This window comes from Protopterus annectens, chromosome 5.part0 (genome assembly GCF_019279795.1).
Source record: "Protopterus annectens isolate FY-2018-M chromosome 5.part0, PAN1.0, whole genome shotgun sequence".
NCBI lineage: Eukaryota > Metazoa > Chordata > Ceratodontiformes > Protopteridae > Protopterus > Protopterus annectens.
In genome coordinates this window covers 1186916492-1186938662 of record NC_056735.1, presented here as the reverse complement: position 1 = coordinate 1186938662, position 22171 = coordinate 1186916492, and the positions used below count along the sequence as shown (strand labels likewise).

At 45.6% G+C, this 22171-nt stretch overlaps 1 protein-coding gene across 2 annotated transcripts in view; it reads left to right on the top strand.

Moving 5' to 3' along the window:
* Positions 1 to 22171, top strand: part of TRIP12 (thyroid hormone receptor interactor 12) — a 3849287-nt gene that overhangs the window by 160642 nt on the left and 3666474 nt on the right. For both annotated transcript variants that reach the window (XM_044071052.1, XM_044071053.1), the window contains one exon: positions 4131 to 4253. In XM_044071052.1, the coding sequence (XP_043926987.1) occupies positions 4131 to 4253 (123 nt within the window). The remainder of the gene's footprint in view (positions 1 to 4130; positions 4254 to 22171) is intronic.

Sequence of the window (22171 nt, the reverse complement as noted above, 5' to 3'; positions counted from 1 at the left end):
GCTCCTAGGAGGCACAGACTGACTTCTGGATTCAACATGCACCTTGATTTTTCCTTCCTTCCTAAGAATGCCTCCCCCTCCATCTACCCCCAAGGCCAGAATGAGCTGGAACAGAATATGTTTGACACTTTTTTATGCATGGTGGAGCCATGGAGAAGATGCCGGTTAGAGTAAGGTAAAGGCATTTACTCTATAGACTGTTTCTGAGCCGGAAAAACAGAGGTGGTCCTGTGTAACCCATACCTTTTTTGTCCACGTGGATTAAGTTTCTGCAGATAATGAAAGTCAAGATTCTGGTCAGACAGATATTAATTCCTGTTTTAAACCTCAGGAGTTTGTCAGCTGTAGAGCTGAAAGGTTCATATTTGCTCATCCACAGGCATTAGTCTCAGAGGGCAGAACACAGCTGTTTTCTTTTTACCCCTTTGACGTTTGGTCTGCCTACATTAACTAAATGTTTAAACATCAGTATTTATCCTCCACGTGACCTAGGAGATCAATCTTTAACCAGACTTTGATTAATTCAGTAGAAGTGCTGCAAAGTATTAAGTACTCTGTTTCTTCCTGAATCCATCTAAAGTTTATGCTTACTGCAGAGAAGTCAAAATTCTCTTTGGGAGCCGTAGTAGACATAGTACCAGGGCAACGTTTTTTTTCCCTTCCAAATGGCGAAGTCCTCCATTCTGGCTTGGACAGATCTTTTTGCGTCTACTTGGAGGACAGTAGTGACAGCTCTAGGGCTGTAGAAGTCCCCCTTGGACAACTTGTCAGCCACTATCCTTATGGTGCTCATTGCCCAGGTAGACATGAGAAAGATACAGTAGTATTTTAAATGCTTGAGAGCAAGAGTTCTCCAACAAGCAAGCTCCTACTACCAATTCCCTGTTCTGTTTTGAGAGTGTGTGTGTGTGTGTGTGTGTGTGTGTGTGTGTGTGTGTGTGTGTGTGTGTGTGTGTGTGTGTGTGTGTGTGTGTGTGTGTGTGTGTGTGTGTGTGTGTGTGTGTGTGTGTGTGTGTGTGTCTTTTTTCTTTCGGCTGTTCCCATTCGGGGTCGCCACCGTGGATCATCTGTTTCCATTTCTTCTTCTCTGCATTTTGCTGCGTCACCCAACTACCTGCATGTGCTCTCACCAAATCCATATACCTTATCTTAGGCCTTCCTCTTTTCCTCTTACTTGGCAGCCTCATCCTTAGCATCCTTTTCCCAATAATATCCAGCATCCCCCCTCAGCACATGTCCAAACCAATGCAGTCTCGCCTCTCTGGCTTTGTCTCCAAACCGTCCAACCTGGGCTGACCCTCTAATATACTTATTCCTAAGCCTGTCTACCCTCGGCACACCCAGTGCAAATTTTAACATCTTTAACTCTGCCACATCCAGCTCTGACTCCTGCCTTTTTGTCAATGCCACTGTCTCCAACCCGTATAACATAGCTGGTCTCACTACCCTCTTGTAGACCTTCCCTTTCACTCTTACTGGTACTCGTCTGTCACAAATCACTCCTGACACTCTTCTCCATGCCCTCCACCCTGCCTGTACTCTCTTCTTCACCTCTTCCACACTCAACATTACTCTGAACTGTTGATGCCAAGTATTTATATATATATATATATATATATATATATATATATATATATATATCTATATATATATATCTATATATATATATATATATATATATATATATATATATATATATGTATCTATATATATATATATATATATATATATATATATATATATATAGCTATAATATATATAGCTATATCTATATATATATATATATATATCTATATATATCTATCTATATATATATATATATATATATATATATATATATATATATCTATATATATATCTATATATATATCTATATATATATCTATATATATATATATATATATATATATCGATCTATATATATCTATCTATCTATATATATATATATCTATATATAGATATATATATATGTAATAAATAATGTGTGTTTGTGTATGTATATGTATGTATGTATGTGTGTGTGTATATGTATATATATATATATATATATATTTGTTTACCGGGAAAGTCCGAATGGGCATAGGTCCATTTTCAGTGGAGGCCCAGGGAGAAAAGCTCCAGGTGAAATGCATAAGATTATACAAAATACATAAAAATGTATATAAAATACATAAAATAATCAGGAAGAATCTGTGAACTCATTGACAGTGGATGTCTAGCTATAACATGGTATATGTCAGACAATATATAGTAAGACAAGACAGTTTAGAACATAATTCCATATATTTGTGTGTGGTAAAAAAATATAAATTCTTAACCTATTGATGATACTTACAAAATCTCACTTAGATGGGACATGCATCGGAAAAGTAAAGCAGAGTTGATTAGTAAGCATAATGTTTAGGGTTGTAATTAAGTCAGGGTTTCTGATTGGTTAGATGGGCAGAAACTGGATTCACGGGTCTGGCAAGAAACAGATGGGTTAGTTCTGAAGATAGAGAAGGAAGTTGTAAGGCATATCATAGGTTCATAGGTTAGTACTAAGCTAACTGCCCTTCTGAACCATTGTAAGCCTAGCCAATTATCCCTTGTGAGACTCAAACCCTGCACCCCAATATTTTACAAGCAGTGGGTGAACAGCCTTTTTTTTGTACTAAAGTGGGCCACAACTTGAAACTTACCTTGGAGGGTAACATGAACATTAGTAGTGAAAAAATGAATGAATTCACCAAAGCCTGTGGTTGTTGTACACAGTGTAGATATATACTATCTGCTGCTAGTTTGAAACTTGATAATGTCAACCAGGACACACTGTTTTTCAAAAAAGGTAACTGTCAGACTAGCAAAATAGTTTATCTGGCAAAGTGTAATTCCTGCCCGGGGTTTTATGTTGGGAAAACTGAGAGGGCTGTTAGGTCCAGGATATATGAACACTTATATGACATTAAGAATTCAAAAGAAACCAATGCCTTATTTAGGCATAGTAAAATATGTGTTCATTTTTCTGGATTTAAGTTTGGGATATTAGATACCATTGAAATAAACCCCAGGGGCGGCAACTGGAAAAACACTTTAAACAAGAGGGAACTGATGTGGCAGCTTCGTTTGGCAGCTAATCTGTTTCCAGGATTAAATGATTTTATATCTATCTTGCCTGCTTTAAAAGAAAGAGCGGAAAGGGTTTAATTTTATGTAATTTCTTCACAGAAATGTATTTTATTGTATTTTTAGTGTTTATAGTGTATGCCTTTAAGGTATTAATTTATTCAAGAGATCTTTTGTTTGACTGGTGGGATTCCTCACCTATCCTGTGACAGTGTAATATATTTAAATCCACACGACTGTTTGTATATTGTTCTGAGGAAGTCGGTTTTACTTTGATGAAAGCGCTTAACCTGAAAAATAAACTTGTCTATTATCCTGTAAACCTCTAAGCTAATATTGGGAAGTTTATAAAGAGCCCTGCAACAACATGATGCTTTAACTTGTGTTTTTAAATGATTGTTGTGGGACCAGTGTGCCTACATATTAATATTTTTACCAAGTAAGTAAAAATGATGGCCATGCAGTGGTCATAGAACTTCACTAATTCTCTGTAAAATATGCTTAGACAAAAAAAAAAAAGAGTGGGAATTACTCTTTTCTAAACTTGTTTATAAACTGCTTAAATAATGCTTTTTAATGGAAAAAGCTTGCAGAATAGTTAATGTCTCTGAATTACAGTTGAAAACCTGTATTTGACTTTTGTCAGCAGCCACAAGTACTGGTGAATTTGAACAGGTTAATTTCTTGTATTTATTTAGTTTCCACCTGAAATCTTTTCTGAAATCTTTCTGTGGCCAGCAGTTTAATAGCTGCTTGAAGTAGGACTGGGTCTCTGAAAGCTGCATTTGTTTTATAAAGCTGCATCTGCAGTCATAGATAAATATCAAGGCTTGTATATTTGTAGTTATGACTGTGTTCACTGATCCACAGAAGCTAGTGGATTAATAAAAAAAAAAAAAAAAAAAGTCATGTTGGCAAGATAAGAGGTGCTTACTGACCTCTGAAAGGAAATGCCTTCCAGCAATGGAGTGGATTTTTTAGCTTGGTACATTTGTGTTGACATCATCTTTTTTGTCTGCTGGCAGGTCACAGTCAGAGCAGGTGAAACGCAAGGCAGATTGCCTTTTTGAAACAAGAAAACTTATTTCCAAGACACCAAAAGTGCAGTCCAACTCTTCTGGGCAGTCCAAAGGGCACATTTCCACAAGGTAATGTCACTTAGTTTCCATTACAGAGTGTTTTACTGATCCAGTTCTATAAAGCCTTGAACATGTTGATGGATTGTTTTACCTTGAAAGTCTGTCTGGCACAGTTTCCCATACCTTCTAAGTTACCACTGCTTTTGTTGGTTGTGCACATTACTGGGACTGTGTCATTGACGTACAAGCAGAAATGTAAATGGAGACTGATTTCAGACTAAAGTTAAGGTGGGCTGTAGTGATGGTGTTTTTTTATGTGTAAGAATGTAGTAAGTGGGATCTTGTGTATAGCTGCCTCATGAATGTCTTCTGAACTGGATAGATAAAGGGTGCTAGAGTATAAAACAGTGGGACTGAACCAGCTGTTGTAGACTTAATTACTTCTGAGTTGAAAAAGACTGCTACACCCATTTACTAGGTTTATAGTAAGGCTTTTGTCCTTTCTTATGATCACTGGACCTTGAATTTACCTTACCAGTCGTACCACTTATGGAGATTTCTTTACTGGACTGTTTTCAACCAGTGCGGAGACCCTGTGCTTCAAGCATACCTTTTAAGAATTTTATGCTTCATAAATGGTTAGTACTACTAGTATAAAGTTTATTTTAGTAGCCCAGTAGGAATTGGTTTCCTTGGTTATTGGGAATAATTCACTTCTAGGTCTGTGATACCAGTGGGGTAATAAAGATTTACTTTGCATTTCCACTTTTATTACCTGCTTTCATTTAAAGAGGTAATTATATATCTGATGTCAATCTTCTTCCCATTCATCACTGATGACTAGTCGGCCTAATACCAAGCTCGTGTACACCAAAAACTCTCAAGCTAAGCTGCTACCCACAATGCCCTTCTCCCATTTACCTCCGATCTCGTTTGCCGCACAGCCATATAGCAGCGTTTCACCGTGTTCTTCCAGCTAAGTGTCATATTTTACAAATATTTGTGTATTTTTGAACCCTTTTTCTAAACTAACTTGTTTTTCTACTCTCTCTGTGTAGCTCTACCCATTGGGTATTTCTCATACCATCGTTGGTAATGCCCTCTCCTACCCTTGTGGTATTGTTTGATACCATTGTTGGTATCTTCCTTTTCTCACTTTCTTAACAGTAATTTGTTTGTTTTTGTGTGTATGGATATGTCTGAGAAAAAAGGGACTTAGGGAGTTTGCGATTGCAGGAAGTGCAATGTTTAAACCTCGAACAGTGACTTGCACGATGATTGTGTGTATTGTCTGGGGGTTTCTCACCTCTCTGTGAAACCTCCTTGCCGGATTCGCTTGAGTTTTAGTCAGCGAATGCTTAACGAGAGAAAAACATAAACTGATTTTGAAAGGCCTGTTAACCTCGACCTTCTCAGAGGCCCTTTCTGTGTCGGAGGTCTCAACCCCTCCAGTGAAGGACAAAAAAGTCCACATTCCGATCTCTCTTCACCGGCTGGTGATAAGGGCAAGTCCCACAAACACGAGGCCCACAAATTTTTGACCGAACACAAGATTGCTTCATCAGCTCCAACTACGACTGTTGCTTCTATTCCGAGCTCAGCTCCAGTTGCTTCTAAACTGAATCTTTGACATCAGTTCCACCTTCGGCACCAGTCATAACTACAGTAACTACCGCTCCGACCTTACTGTCTTCTGAAGTTTCAGCACCAACTTCACCTTTTACCGTACAGAAGGCAGTTCCGGCAATCCCTTTGTAGCTGATAACCTTGACTCGAGTGCCTCCTCTGCACAGAGTCCCTTCTCGACATTGTTGATTCCTCTGTTGCCTGTTTCCAAGTTTGAGTCTACGGTACCAACAACTCAAACATCACGGACCCAGTACTTCCCTTCATTGGACCCGTTCTTAGGTCAGACTTAAAGCCCTTTTCTGGACCGGCCTGACTCCCCTTTGGGAGTGTCGACAAGGTCCACCAGGAGTCTTTCTGAATTCGAAGTGGTGCTCCTGCTGGACCAGCTGTTGACAGCCAGAGTGATTACAAGCATTCCTAAGATTCAACCCACTTCGGGGTTTGGGTCTACTGCTCCCAGGACTCGCACTTATACTCCTCCCTTGTATCCGTCAGTTCCGAGGCCCATAGCTCTGATGTCCTTGGTGGGAACTCATTCCTTGGCCCAGACAGTGACCCTCACTGAGGCTTTGAGGCCACCCCTTTGTGTTTTGGTTCCATCTGAGCTGTCCCTTCCTCATTCTCATGTTTGGGGGAGTGGAACCCTCTGTTCTGAGCATGGTTCCAAGTTTATCGGTTCCATTCTCTGATCCGGTGGCAGCACCTGCCCTGATCTTGCTTGAGGCTCCATCCCCGTGAGCAGTTCTGGCGGAGCGGGGTGTGCCCCAGTTCCGAGATTGTCCTCCGTTCTGGGCTTCCATTCCTCTTTGGGCAGTTCTGCTTTCCGGGTGATGGAGAGGGTGCTTGGTTCTGGTAGCATTCCTCCTACGTCGGATCTTTCCCCTGCTCCCTCTGAGCTACAGCTACCAAGGGCTCACCTCCCCAGGACACGGAGAGCAGAAGCCTCAGGAAACCCCAGTTCAGGGTATTCTTCCTTACGAGTCTTCTTCAGACATTCCCACTGAAGAACCCCCTCTGAAGAAGGCTTGTAAGAGGAAACACCTAGACTCCCTGGAAGAGTCTGTCACAGAGGATATGGACTACGATGATGGGGAAGGATCCCCACGGTCACCCCCTGACTATGTCTCCTTTGGAGATATCCTGGAAATATTGAAACAGAGGGGTGGCTGGAAGCCCTCGATAACTCTTCCTTGGAGGAATCTGTTTTCCTGCAGGTTTTCCACTCTTGGCCTTCTACTTCTTGGGGTGACCCCACCTGCTGACGAGTTAGTCCAGCTTGCTGTGCAGCATGCGTGGAAGAACCCTGATTCTATTGAGGCCATTCCCTGGAGACCAGACAAGATTCTTTCACCACCAGAGTAGCATCCCCACTGGTCTAGAGGCTTGCCAGTAGATGCTATGGTGGTGGTGGCCACTAAAAAGGACCTTGCGGAGGAGAGTCCTACTGTTCACCTACCTAACAGAGAGTCCTGGGCTGTGGGCAGACTAGGGAAGTGAGTTTTTGCTTCAGCGACTTTTGCAGTCAGCTCTCTGAGCTACTTGGCACATTTCACGAGTCTCCAAAGAGATCTGATCTCCGAACTTTCTGGAGCCCTCGCGGGTCAAGTTTCTGGCGAGGCACGAGACAAGGTTGCCCCTCAACTTGCCACCCTTGAGTCTATCTCCAACTCGTCCATGAGGTTGCTCTCCCATGCAACTGAAGGGGCGGCTAGAGCTGCAGGTGCAGGCATAGTCATGAGGCGTCATGCCTGGATGCGCATCTGTGACCTCGCGGACTCCCAAGTCTTCCTTTTTGAATGTCCCTATTGAACCATCTTCCTTGTTTCGTTCCAAAATAAAGGACACACTGGCCAGGTGCGAGTAGAACAGAAAGACCTTGTCTGCCGTTGGCCTATGTTTTCCCAAGCCCCAATGTTCTTTTTCCAGGAACCAGAGGAGTGGGAAAATCCAGGAACCAGAGGAGTGGGAAAATATGGCACAAAAAAACTCAAGGTCCTTTCCGCAGTGCACGTGGTGAGGATTCCCCTTGAGGCAGAGGGGGTTCCAATGGTGGAAGATGCCCCTTTAGGGGCAGAGGGGGTCATCGAAATCAAGACTCTAGGGATTCTTTCTCCAGACGGTCTTATCAACGTTCCTGAAGTGTTGCCCAATTGCTTTTCTCTGGAAGCAGTCGGGGCTTGTTTTTCTCTGCAGCAAACTGCCTGGCACTCTATTACAAAAGCTCAGTGGGTGCAGAGAATAATCTCCAGAGGGTATTACATTTCTCTGACATCGTGCCCAAAACCTACAAAACACCTTCCTGATGATGTTCATCGTGTTTCACTGTTGCAGTCATGACTGTAGGGTTCTCCCCTGCTGGCAGGCAGCCCTCGGTCGGCCAGAATCCCAAAGTCTGGGTCCGCCGGCTGTTCAACCATGCTCCCTGACGTCAGAGCGCCAGGAGTACAAAGCTGACAGCCGACGCCATCTTCTCCAGTCTTTCTTGCCGTGCGGTGATAGCAGTTCGCAAGTGCCGGTCGAGCTGACTCCTGACGATTTTTTCTGATAAACTTCAGTCCGAAGATTTTCTTCTCCACTCAAAGCTAAGTACCCCGTTGGGGTAACTTTTTCTTGCTCCAGTCCGATGTCAGAAAAAGTTACTTACTGTATTCCTTGCTTAGGCCCTGACCACGACGTAGCTAGTTGTCGGTTTTGTGCTAGATTCAATCAACGTACAATTAAACGAAGGTACGATTTTGCTTTTCATTACTTCGGTAGGTGCTTTAACTACAAAATGTCATCTGATATGGTTCCGGCTACCGGAGTTCACAAACATCGCAAGGATAAAGACAGGCCTCCGAGGTCCAAATCTGATGATAGCGCACAAGCGGAGCCAGCTTCAGGTTCGGCCGTCATCAGTGAGGCGCTTTTGCAGCCCCTGTCGGCCATTTCAGAACCGATGGCCGAAATGGACTCTCATGAGGAGCCAACCAGGCCTTTAAATATTTCTATTGCAGGACCTTCGGACAATGCTCCTTCGGATGGGTCCGGAGCCGCTGTGCAGGTACTGGCTTCCGAAGGGGTTTTCAGGCCTACTCAACTTCTAATAAAGGCAAAGACTCCTAAATCGAAGACTGCAACACAGGCCTCTTCTGAACCGGCTCCCAAGTCACAGAAACAAGTTACTCAAGATGGCGGAGGATTTACTTACTATGATTAGGGGTTCACATCCCCCTCCAGATAAAAGGCCAAGGCAGGATGTTTATTATGATTCCTCTGATCAGGCTTCTGTTTCTTCAGTTTCTTCTTCTGACCAGGAATATTCTTTCCCTCCTTATGAGGATTCTGATGCTGAGGAATCCATTCCTTCAGCTTCTCCCCCTGAGGACTTCTCTTTTGGGGAAACTTTGCATGAAATGAGGGAACATTTCCACTGGGAAGGACAGGAGTATTTGGAATCTAAGAAAAGACTAAGGGATTTTCTTCTTCTTCCCCAACATAGACCCCTGGCTATTCCTCCTGTTTTGGATATTGTGGATGATGCTTTTTCGGAGGCTAACTTAACCCCTGACTCTTTTCCTCCTGCTCCTGTTAAGCCTGATAGATGTTACAGGGTTCCTGATTCCCACCAGTTTTTATACAAGAACCCTTCTGCTGACCCTGAAACCATTTCTCAGGGTCCTAAAGGAGTTAAGGCCGCTTCTGCCAAAAATCCCATTCCCACTGAAAAGGATTCTACATCCTTAGAAAGATGGGGCAAAAAAGTGTACACTTCTGCTACTTTGTCCATTAGGGCTTTAAACCATCTCATATGCTGAAATACCAGCAATTTCTCTTGTCTGTTTTAAAACAAAAGCTTACTTCCATTTCTGCCTGTGGAGATGATAAGGAATTACATGACTTATTGCATGCCACTGAACAAGTTGGGAAGCATGGTTTACACTGTGGATTTGATGCCTTGGAGGCTTCTTGTAGGGCTGCTGCCTCCGGCACAGTCATTAGAAGGCATGCATGGCTAAAGGAACAAAATTTGCCAGAACAAGTAAAAGCTAAATTATTGGATGCTCCTGTACAGCATAATGTTTTGTTTGGATCAAAAGCTGAAGAGGTGATTAAAAAGATGGAGGATAAGGCGAAATCCATGCAAACAGTTAAAGATTTCTTACAAGTACAGATACCTAGATTTAGCAAGAATTGGCCTTCTAAAAATTGGTCCTTTCCCACTTCAGACAGGCCTCAGAGGGGTAGATACAGACGCTCCAGAGGAAGGCCTCAAACACAAGCTTCTTATTGACCAAGACAGTGGACTGCTTCCACCCCTAGGGGAGGAGAGGACAGGTCACAAACTCATAGGAAACAAACTCAATGACTCCCTCTGTTGGGCTGCAGGAACTTCTTGCCTGGAAGCCCCTCTTGGAGGAAAACTTTCTCTTTTTTATTAAAATTGGACTCGTATAACCCAAGACAAGTGGGTTTTGGATGTGGTTTTAAGAGGTTACAAATTCCATTTTCATACCCTGCCAAGGCTAAGCGGATGGCCAGACCTTCCAAAACATCAATGGACAGAGGCCTTAAACCAGGTGGAAGCTCTTTTGGCTATGAAAGCCATAGAACTGGTTCCACTTTCAGAGATGGGACAAGGTTTTTACTCAAGGCTCTTTCTAGTCCCCAGGAAGCAAAACTCATGGAGACCCATTCTGGATCTGTCAGTCTTGAACACCTTTCTAGAGATTCCAAAATTCAAGATGCTTACTCTACAGCAGCTACTTCCAATGCTGTCCAAAGATGCATGGATGGTAACTTTGGATTTAAAGGAGGCATATTTACACATTCCCATCAGGCAGGAACGCAGAAAATACCTCAGGTTCAAGGCCGGATCGAGGCACTTTCAGTTCTCTGAGCTGCCCTTTGGATTGTCTACTGTGCCCAGGGTCTTCACCAAATGCCTGGCTCCAGTAGTAGCTTACTGCAGACTCAAGGGAATTCAAATTTACCCTTATCTGGACGATTGTCTAATTCAGGCAGACAGCAAGGATGTTTTACTCCAGCATCTAGAATTTGTACAGAACCTCCTCCAGTTCCTGGGATTCTCTGTAAACATAAAGTCAAATTTGTCACCATCACAACAGATAACTTTTCTGGGTGCTCTTCTAAACACCACAACCCAGATGGCATTTCTGACATCCGAAAAACAATTACAGCTGGCTTCAACTTTCAAAACCTTGGCAACTTTAACTCCGCTATTTGCAAGGAGATTCCTGCAGGCTTTGGGTTACATGGCCTCCTGCATCCTTCTCGTACCATATGCAAGACTACACATGAGGAAAATACAGTGGTACCTAAAAAGTGTATGGTCTCAGCATTGCCACAGTTTAGACATACTGATCTCCGTCCTGCCTTGCCTTCAAAAGGAATTTCTTTGGTGGTCCAGGGCATGTGCTCTAAACAAAGGGAAACCCTTCTGTCTGCCTTCTGCCACTCAGATTCTAACCACAGACGCCTCGGATTATGCTTGGGGAGCCCATTTTCAGGGCAGCTGTCTGCAGGGCCTTTGGACAAAGGATCAGAAGCACCTGCATATCAATTTAAAGGAAATGTTAGCCGTTCAGAAAGCTCTAATGGCCTTCAGGAATCTTCTACAACCAGGACAACTACTGATACGGACAGACAACACCACAGTTATGTGGTACATAAACAAGCAAAGGGGATCTCATTCCTACCCCCTTTGCAGACTAGCCATGGATCTATGGAACACAGCTCTAGCTTGCAATCTGGATCTTCAAGCTCAGTTTCTACCAGGGAAGCAAAACTTCCTGGCAGACCGTCTGAGCAGAAACCTTTCGGATCCACACGAGTGGATGCTGGACACCAAAATATTCAGGATGATAACAGCAGTCTGGGGATGTCCTCACATAGACCTCTTTGCATCCCATCTCAATCATCAACTACAGAATTTTTGCACCAGGACTTTACACAAAGAAGCTTGGAAAGTGGATGCCCTGTCATTCAGTTGGAGGAACCTCTCGGGATATGCCTTTCCGCCTCTTCCTCTTCTTCCATGGGTCTTATTAAAGATAAAACAGGACAAGCCCAAGATGATAATCTTGCTGGCCCCAAATTGGCCTCGACAGTTTTGGTACCCAACTCTAAAAAACTTATGTCTGGAGCCCCCTTGGGTTTTACCTCTGTCTCCGAACCTTCTGTCCCAACATCAGGGTCAGGTTCTACACTCTCATGTCAGAACTCTCAGCCTGGCGGCCTGGTTAATCCAGGGCCTTTGATTTCTTCTTTCCTACCCAAGCAGGTTATGGATGTCATTTTAGAAGCCAGACGTCCTAGTACTAGAAAATCTTATGCAGGAAAATGGAAAAGATTTTGATGTCAAGTTGTCATTCTCGCCTTCATTCTTGCTGGATGGGTTCGGAGCCGATCCTCGGCTCCGACTCGGCACTTGCTAAGCTCGAGAGCTAATTTTACCAGCTCGAGGCAACCCTATATCCTATGATGCAAGGCGGAGATTACTCGGATCTCGTTTGCCGCTTCGCTAACGAGGTGCCTTCTTTTACCAGCTCTTGGTAAGTGAACTTTTCAGAGACTTTTCGTCTACCCCCCTTTACTTTATATATATATATATATATATATATATATTATATTGTTGTTAATTATCGACTCACCTTAGCCCTATTCCCGTCAGTGTTCCCTTCTTTTTGACTAAATATTCCCTTGTCCCTAGTCAGGCCTTAGGCCTTCCCCTCCCTAAATTTTTTCCTGTCAGGGATTGTTTGTGTGTGACTGTGTGTTTTCCCTGGTTAATTTAATTTAATTTTTTGGACTGAGTGTTTTTTGTGTGTGATTGTGTTACTGTTGTTCATCGACACAGTTATGTCGAAGGACACTAAGGTCTCAGGCTTCAAGAAGTGTGACTCGTGCTGTCAGAAGATGTCTCTGACAGACAGTCACACTTCTTGTGTTTATTGCCTGGGACCTTCGCACCTGCAGGACTCTTGTGCTATCTGTCATGCTTTCAGCCAAAGAGTCCTGCAGGAACGAAAAAATAAACTCATATTAAGGGGCTTATTAAAGCCCGAGAGCTCCCCGACTAAGTCGGTGCCGGGGAAGCCCTCGAAACCTGTTAAGCCTTCGGCTCAAGCTTCTAAGCCGTCGGCTTCAAGTCCTTCCTCACCAGGCTCGAGATTGGCTCCGGCCGGAGCCGATCTTTCCATGCCAGTCTCAGTATCTGCTCCATCTAGCGCCAATACTACCAGATCCAGCCACTCAGTGTCTGCTCCGGCTGGAGCCTACATATCTTCGGCTCCGATGGCTCCATTGATCTCAAAAAAGAGATCTCGATCCCCTTCAGTGGAATCCATACATTCGGCTCCGAGATCACCTTTGCTCTCGGAGCGGAGCCATCGGAGCCGATCTTCTCGGTCATCCAGGCTATCTGATCACGACCTTGAGAGAGTGGCGAGTAGACTATTAAAGTCTTGGGCATTGGCCCAAATACTCCATAGCCCATCTCAACAGACTTTAGCTATATCACATCCACCAAGCATTCCTCCTCCGACTCTCTTACAGAGTTCGGAGCCGGAGCTCCTCGGAACCGGTACCGTTGTGACTTCGGAGCCGGTACCACCCCTTTCGGCTCCGTCGTCCTCGGCTCAGATTTCCTCCTTGAGACCTTCATTGGAGGGATCCGGGCGTCTAATCTCTCTCGTCGGCTCCGAGGGGGCGAGTGGCATCGGACCCTTGTCCGACCCCGTTCTCCCTCTCGGAGCTTCGGCGTTGGTGAGCTCGGCCCCGACATCTGCCTCGGAGCCTTCCCTCTCGGTGAGGCCTGGGGTTCCTATCTCTTCGGAGAGGGAACTTTCTGGTCTCTCTGACGGGGGAGCCTTCGAGGTGATGAGGAGTGTACTATCCCCTGGGCTTAGTCAAGTGCCTGCTGACGTCTCTTCCCACTCTCTTGCTCCCGGACCCAGAGATCCAACACCTCAGGTTTCTCCATTGGGAATATCTTCCTCTTCCGAGGCTTCTCCTGATCCGTCAGGAGAACCCCCGCGTAAGAGGACATGTAAGAGGAAACATTTAGACTCCCCTGAGTCTACTACATCAGATACTGACTTGGATGAGTCTGAGGGATCCCCAAGGTCCTCCTCTGAGGATGTCTCATTTTCAGACATCCTTGAAATCCTTAAACAGAGGGGGAACTGGCCCTCCCTTAATCCCTCCGAGGACGAGTCAGTATACCTGGAGGCATTCGGATCTCGACCCTCCACCTCCTGGGTGTCTCCGCCTTTCGACCCTCTCATGGAGGTAGTGGCTCGGAAGGCGTGGATGGCTCCAGATTCGGTGGAACCTATCCCTAGGAGACCTTCAAAATTTATTACTGCCCCACAAGATAGACAATATTTGACAAAGGGTGTCCCAGTTGATACCATGGTGGTGGCTGATGCCACCAAGAAGGAATTAGCTGATCCTTCAGTACCTGTCCATCCTCCTAATAAAGATTCTAGGACTATGGACAGGTACGGTAAGCGGATTTTTTCTTCAGCGACTTTTGCTATGAGATCGCTGAACTACTTATGCCACTTGACCCGCCTTCAAAGAGATGTTCTTAAAGAGTTGGGAGAAGTTTTACAGGATCCGCTAGCTGCTGGGTCTCAGGATAAGATTAGCTCACAGCTAGGAATCCTTAACTCCATTGCTAACTCCTCCATGCGGCTCATTTCTTATGCAGCCAATGGAGCGAGTAGGGCCGCAGGCACAGGAGTGGCTTTAAGGCGTCAGTCCTGGATGCGCCTTTGTAATTTTGCAGACCTCTTCAAGGCGTCTTTCACAAACTCCCCCTTTGATGGCTCTACCTTGTTCGGTCCTCAAGTGAAAGACACTTTGACTAGATGCGAACAAGATGGCAAGACTCTTTCTGCCGTAGGAGTCCGTTTCTCCACCCCTTCTAGACCTTACCCCAAAGGACAGAAGGGAGGGAAAATGTGGTTCTGCAAATCTCAAGGAGTCACGCCTGACGCACGAAGTCAGTTTACCCCCAGAGGCAGAGCGGGTAACAATAATAGACGCCGCCCTAGGGGCAGAGGTGGCCCGCAGAATCAGGGTAGCAGAGAGCCTCTTTCTGACAAACCCTTCCAGCATCACTGAGATGTTGCCCGATTGTCCGCCTTCGGAGGCAGTCGGGGGGGGGGGGGGACTATCGCTGTACCCAATAGCCTGGCTTTCCCTTTCTCAAGACAAATGGGTGCAGTCAATTATATCCGAGGGTTACAAAATTCCCTTTATTCAAACCCCAATTCAACAAAAGGGAACCCTTCCAGACGTTCCACCTGGTCTAAGGGAATTAGCAGTACTAGAAATATCAAAACTGCTAGTAAAAAGAGCCATCCAGCCAGTCCCAGTGGACCAAATAGGATCCAGAATCTACTCAAGGTTCTTTTTAGTTCCAAAAAAGACAGGAGACTGGAGACCAATATTAGATCTCAGCAATCACAATAAGTTTGTAAAGAAATCAAGATTCCGGATGGTCACGCCTCAGTCCATTCTGCCCTTTCTGGGCAAGGACAATTGGATGTGCTCGATAGATCTTCAGGATGCGTACTACCGCATAAAAATTCACAGACGCTCCTGAAGATTTCTCTGCTTCCGGCTGGGGACCAGTCACTTCCAATTCAGAGCCCTGCCCTTTGGACTCACTACAGCCCCCAGAGTGTTCACCAAATGCATGGCAGTGGTTACGGCTCACCTGAGACGTCAAGGATTCCAGGTGTTTCCATATCTAGACGACTGGCCCCTCACTGCCACCACCAGGCATCAGCTTCTCCAAGCCAGAAATTACACCATTCACACTTGCAGAGGGCTAGGAATTTCTATAAATTTCGAAAAATCTGCCTTGTCGCCTTGTCAATATATTACTTTTATAGGCGCAAGATTGGACACCGCATAACTTTCAGCAAGGTTGACAGACCAAAGGATCTTGGACATTCAAAGACACGTCCAAGTGATTCTATTCAGCAACAAAATTCAGGCCAGATTTGCTCTGAAAGTACTGGGTCTTATGGCGGCTGCCATAACACTTCTTCCCTCGCTTTTACATGCGGCTTCTACAATGGATGCTATTCACCCAATGGTCCTTTCAACAACTTCCCATGCCACGAGATCATAGTAACTCCAACTTGCAAAGACATCTGACTTGGTGGATATCGCCCCTCAAATCCATCAAGGCAGACCCTTTGTTCCTCTTGCCCCGTTGCCACGGTTACATCGGACGCCTCCTGATCGGGTGGGGGCATCATCAGGGCAGAATGGTCCATGGCACTTGGCAACCTTTCGAGTACCATCTGCACATAAATGTTCTGGAGATGAGAGCAGTGCTTTTAACGTTGCAAGCCCTCAACGACTCTCTTCCCCTGGGAACTATTGCAGTCCAAACGGACAATATGTCCGTAGTGTGGTATATAAACAAACAGGGCGGAACCAAGTCCTATCCACTCTGTCGAGAGGCTCTCAGACTTTGGCAATGGGCAATCTCCTCTCACCGGTTTCTGATAGCAACGCACATCCCCGGGAAATCCAACATCATAGTGGACAGATTGAGCAGAGCTATTCTCATGCCTCACGAGTGGTCTCTCAAACAGTCAGTGACGGAAGAGATTTTTCAGAAGTGGAGTCTTCCTTGCTGCGACCTTTTCGCTACACCTCAAAACAGCAAATGCCCAGACTTCTTCTCTCTCTTCCCCCTTCCAGGCCATCCCCCCAGAGACGCTCTAACCCAAGATTGGCCCCGGGGACTTCTTTATGCCTTTCCACCTTTTCCGCTGATACCTCAGCTAATTCAGAAAGCAACCGCTTTGAGAGCCAAGTTGATTCTCATTGCCCCTTATTGGCCTCGACAGATATGGTTTCCGTTCCTACATCATTACCTCTTGGTACAGCCATGGCATCTGGACCCAGTTCCAGATCTTCTGACCCACCAGTCGGGCCAACTGCACCAATCCATACCCTCTCTCAACCTCACTGCTTGGTTGCTCCACTTCCATCCTTAGCCAGGCTTCCTATGATTTCTAATCCTGTGGGATATCATAGTAGCTTCCCTAAAATCTTCTACCAGAAAGATTTACACTAGTAAATGGCGACGTTTCTCTTTCTGGGCAAAAGCTAGGAACATAGACCCCTATACTGCTCCAGTTCATTCGGTATTGGACTTCCTAGCTGACATTTTTCATTCAGGATCCTCTTCTTCCACAGTGAAAGTTCAACTGGCAGCCATTTCAAATTTTCATATAGGCTTTTTGGACCACAACATTATGTCACAAACTTTGCAAGGCATTCCTTCGAGGTATCTTTTTATTGAAACCTCTGATTAGAGACCCCCCCACCACAGTGGGATCTAAATTTAATTTTAACATCCTTGATTCTTCCCCCGTTCGAACCTGCAGCTGCCTGTTCTTTGAAATTGCTTTCTTGTAAGACACTTTTTCTAGTTGCCATTACATCTGCCAGAAGAGTATCTGAGCTTCATGCTCTCTGTGTTCGCCCTCCCTGTCTAATATTCCACCAAAGACAGGGTATCCCTAAGAACTAATCCGTCTTTCTTACCAAAGGTGGCATCACAAACTAACCTAAATCAATCCATTGATCTTCCAGTATTTTTTCCGAACTATTCTGATAGAGCTGAATAAAAGTTACATTCCAGCTCGGATATTATCTGGATAAGACAAAAATTTTTAGGAAATCTGATCAACTATTTCTATCCTATGCAGAGAACAGGAAAGGCCTTCCAGTTTCTAAGGTAACTTTATCCAGGTGGCTGTCTTCTGTGATCACTTACATTTATCAGCTCAGAGGCAAAGAGTTGGTTTCTAACCCAAAAGCCCATTCTACCAGAGCTCTAGCTACATCTACAGCTTTTCAAGCTAGACTTCCAATAGACACTATTTGTGCAGCAGCCACATGGGCCTCTCCTCATACCTTTGTTTCACATTACAAATTAGATTTGGTCTCCAGAGACAGAGCAAATTTTGGTTCCACCGTTCTCAAGAGTCTGTTCCATTGAGCCACCCAGGATAGAGGTGCTAGGGACGCGGTCCCATCCAGCAAGAATGAAGGCGAGATTGACAACTTAACATTTAGAAGTTATGTACCTACCATAACGTTCCATGTTAGTTGTCTTCTCTCGCCTTCTTTCTTGCGTCCTGCCCTCCATCCCCCTAGCCTGGTCAGACCGGGAAGATTATGCATCTTCTATTAAGAGGTTATTCCCTTTTTTCTAGCTGTTCAACTCCTAGTGTCACTAGATTATGTTGATCCTTTCTAGAGGTTTATGATGTTATTTAGTATCCTTATTTTCTTCCTCCTCAAGTTGGAAGAAAATACTGCTATTTCTTTAGCTACCAAACGAGATCTGAGTAATCTCCGCCTTGCATCGTGGGATATAGGGTTGCCTCGAGCTGGTAAAATTAGCTCTCGAGCTTAGCAAGTGCCGAGTCGGAGCCGAGGATCGGCTCCGAACCCATCCAGCAAGAAAGAAGGTGAGAGAAGACAACTAACATGGAACGTTATGGTAGGTACATCACTTCTAATTCCTGGATGCAGGCTCAGGATTCTGATCCTCTACTTCCGAACATTCCTTGAATTTTACTTTACTTGACAGATCTCTTACATAAGGGTCTCTTTCTCTTCCATTAAGATACATGCCTCTGCTATTTCTGCTCATTATAATACAGACCCTCCAATCTTTTCCCACCAACTCATGAGACAGTTTCTCAGAGGAGCTAAGAACTTAAGACCTCCTAGATCTCCTCCCATTCCTGCTTGGGATCTCGGCTATGTTTTGGAAAAACTAACCATGTGAGAGTGTTCAATCTCGCCTTTGTTCTTACACATGGGTTCAGAGCCGATCTTCGGCTCCGTGTCGGCCGCTTGCAAGCTCTGCATCGAGAAGAAGCTCGAGATCACCTAATACCCACAATCCCCCTCTGCCTTTACCTCAGATCTAGTTTGCCGCTGCAGCGTTCGCATCACTGGGTCGAGCTCGAGCACCTGAGATAAGATTTAGAATTTTATTCTTGTATTATTTCTTGGTACTTTAGCGTTATAAAACTGTTTAGTGATAATTTGTGTGTGTGTGGTAAGGTATAGGGAATCTCGGTACCGTTAGTTATAAAACTTAGAGTTCTCTTCGGGGCCTATCACCCCTTATTGGATTTGACAACCGGATTGACTTTCACTACTGGATTTGACAATTTTACCGGACTTGACTTTTTACTGGATTTGACTATTTTTCTGCTTATAGTGACATGTCTGAGAAGGCCAAATCAGGGTTCAAGCGTTGCCAATGTGGGCAAAAAATGTCAGTAACTGACGATCATAGTTCCTGTGTCTACTGTCTTGGCCCTCTCCATCTGCAAGAGGACTGCTCTATTTGTCATTCTTTCAGTGGGAGGGTCATGACAGATAGGCGCAGGAAACTAATGGACAGGGGTTTGTTAAAACCTTCCTTTCAGGAGGCTCTGGATGCTTCTGACCAGGCATCCAAGTCCTCGAAGGAATCGAAGACGTCGGAGCCCAAGTCATCGGCTCCGAGCTCTTCGACTAAAGTTAGATCACCGGTTCCACAGACTTCGGGGCCGAGTGTTCAACTGTTGTCAGTTTCCGAGCCTCGAGTCTTGGAACCGGTGATGGAGCTCCCTCCCTCGACACTATTGAGGTCGGCTCCGTCTTCAGTTCCTTCGACCCATTCTTCTAAGCTCTCCGATATCGATGTGGACCGTGTGGTGCAGAAGTTATTGGAACATTCGGCCCTATCCAAACTTATCTCGGTTTCCACCCAATTGGTGTCGAAACTTGAAGGCCTCCCATTATCTCCATCCCTTCCTCCTCTGAGACCTGTCCAGTCTTTGGAGCCGGAAGAGGTTGATCTACTGATTGTGGAGCCCTCTGTGCCAGAACTGTCCTTTTCTCGGTCTGCTCCTTTCACCTCGACTCCGTCGGATCCGGTACCGGAGTCTCTGAGCCGACGATCCGTCCTTGGTTCCAGGGCCGAGAGTCGAACCGACGTTTCGGTTCCGACTCTTCCTCTCGGGGCCTCGGCGCAGATCGATTCGGCTCCGTCCTCGGGGTCGATGCCTTCGGTGCCTGTCTCGGGGATTCTTCCCATTTCTTCGAACCGGAGATTCTCGACTCGGGACCCGGGGCCTTCGATCTCATGAGGAAGGTGTTGTCTACCCAGACAACCACATCAGTAGAAGCAGCCTCTCCTCCCCATAAAGGGACCGTTATCTTCCTCTGCACCAACGGCCACATCCAAGCGTCGTGCACCGTGTCTCAGCCGCCCCTGGAGGTGCCCCCTCTTCCTCGGAGGCTTCTTCGGATGCCCCCCCCCCCAAGAGGTCCCTAGGAAAAGATTGTGTAAGAGGAGACACTTAGATTCTCCACAAGAATCTTTAACATCCGATACTGACTTAGATGAGTCAGAAGGGTCCCCAAAGTCACCTTCAGAAGATGTCTCCTTTTCTGACATCTTGGAGATCCTGAAGCAGAGAGGTGATTGGCAGTCCCTCCCCCCTTCTGAGGATGAGTCAGTCTTGCTGAAGGCATTTGGTGCTCGCCCTTCCTCCTCCTGGGTCACTCCGCCCTTCGATGAGTTAATGGAGTTGATTGCTCGAAGGGCGTGGGAGACACCTGACACTGTGGAACCGGTCCCTAGGAAGCCTAATAAGTACATCACTGCACCCCAAGACAAGGCTTACCTCACTAAGGGAGTTCCAGTGGACGCCATGGTGGTGGCAGCTGCCACGAAAAAGGAGATGTCGGAATCTTCCTCATCTGTCCATCCGCCTAACAGAGATTCTAGGACTATGGACAGATACGGAAAGCGCATTTTTAGTTCAGCGGCTTTTTCTATGCGATCCCTGAACTATTTGACCCATTTTACACGCTTACAGAGGGATCTAGTCAAAGAGTTGGGAGATACCCTCCAGGGTACTACAGATGCTGCGGTCTCAGAGAAAGTTACAGCACATCTAAATACCCTTACATCCATTGTTAACTCATCCATGAGGCTGATATCATACGCAGCGAAGGATCGAGTAGGGCAGCAGCTTCAGCGATTGCTCTTCAGAGGCAATCCTGGATGCGCTTATGTTCATTCTTGGAAGCCTTCAAGTCTTCCTTTACTAACGCCCCATTTGATGGTGCCACACTTTTTGGCCCTAAAGTAAAGGAGACCCTTACCCGGTGTGAACAGGAGGGAAAGACTCTGTCTGCTGTCGGAGTCCGTTTTTCCACCCCTTCCAGACCGTACCCCAAAGGGCAACGTGGTGGGAAAATGTGGTTTCGAAAACCCCAAGGATCTTTCCCAGGCACACACAGGGTGATGCCCCCTCTAGAGGCAGAGGTGGAAGACGCCGCCCTGGCGGCAGAGGGGGTCCGCAAAACCAAGGTGACAGGGATACCCCCCTGGAAAACCTTTCCAGCACTCCTGAGAGGAGGCCCGACTGTCCTGCTCTGGAGGCAGTCGGGGGTCGCTTAGCTTTATACCCTCAGGCCTGGCAAAACTTTACTACAGACAACTGGGTAAAAAGCGTTGTTACCAGAGGTTACAAAATACCATTCCTATCCACCCCCATTCCAAAGAGAAAACTCCCAGATGTACCCCCATCTGAGACCCAGCAGCTATAGAAATTTCAAAGCTGCTAGAAAAGAGTCATCCAACCAGTCCCAACGGACCAAATAGGATTCGAACTTACTCAAGGTTCTTTTAGTTCCAAAGAAGACAGGGGACTGGAGGCCGATTCTGGACCTAAGCAACCTCAACACCTTTGTCAAGAAAGAAAAGTTCCGAATGGTCACGCTTCAATCGATCCTTCCATTCCTACAGAAGGACGACTGGATGTGCTCAATAGATCTGAAGGACTCATACTACCACATCAAAATGGCCAGGGCGTCCAGGGATCATTTGCGCTTCCGGCTGGGAGCCAGTCACTACCAGTTTCGAGCCCTGCCCTTTGGTCTGACCTCAGCCCCCAGGGTTTTCACCAAATGCATGGCAGTGGTAGCGTCTCATCTGAGACGCCTAGGATTCCAGGTGTTTCCGTATCTGGACGACTGGCTCCTGTCTGCCACCACCCGGCCAACTGATACAGGCCAGGGATTACACCCTACAACTTTGTATTCACCTCGAATTTCCGTAAATTTCAAAAATCTTTACTACAGCCATCACAGCATATCTTATTCATAGGAGCGAATTAGATACGCATCATTTGATTCTAAGGCTTCCTCCAGAAAGGATAGTCGACTTCAAAACAACATTTCTCTCCTTCTGTCCAAAAATCCCTGGCAAAGCTGGTTCTAAAGGTCTTGGGTCTCATGGC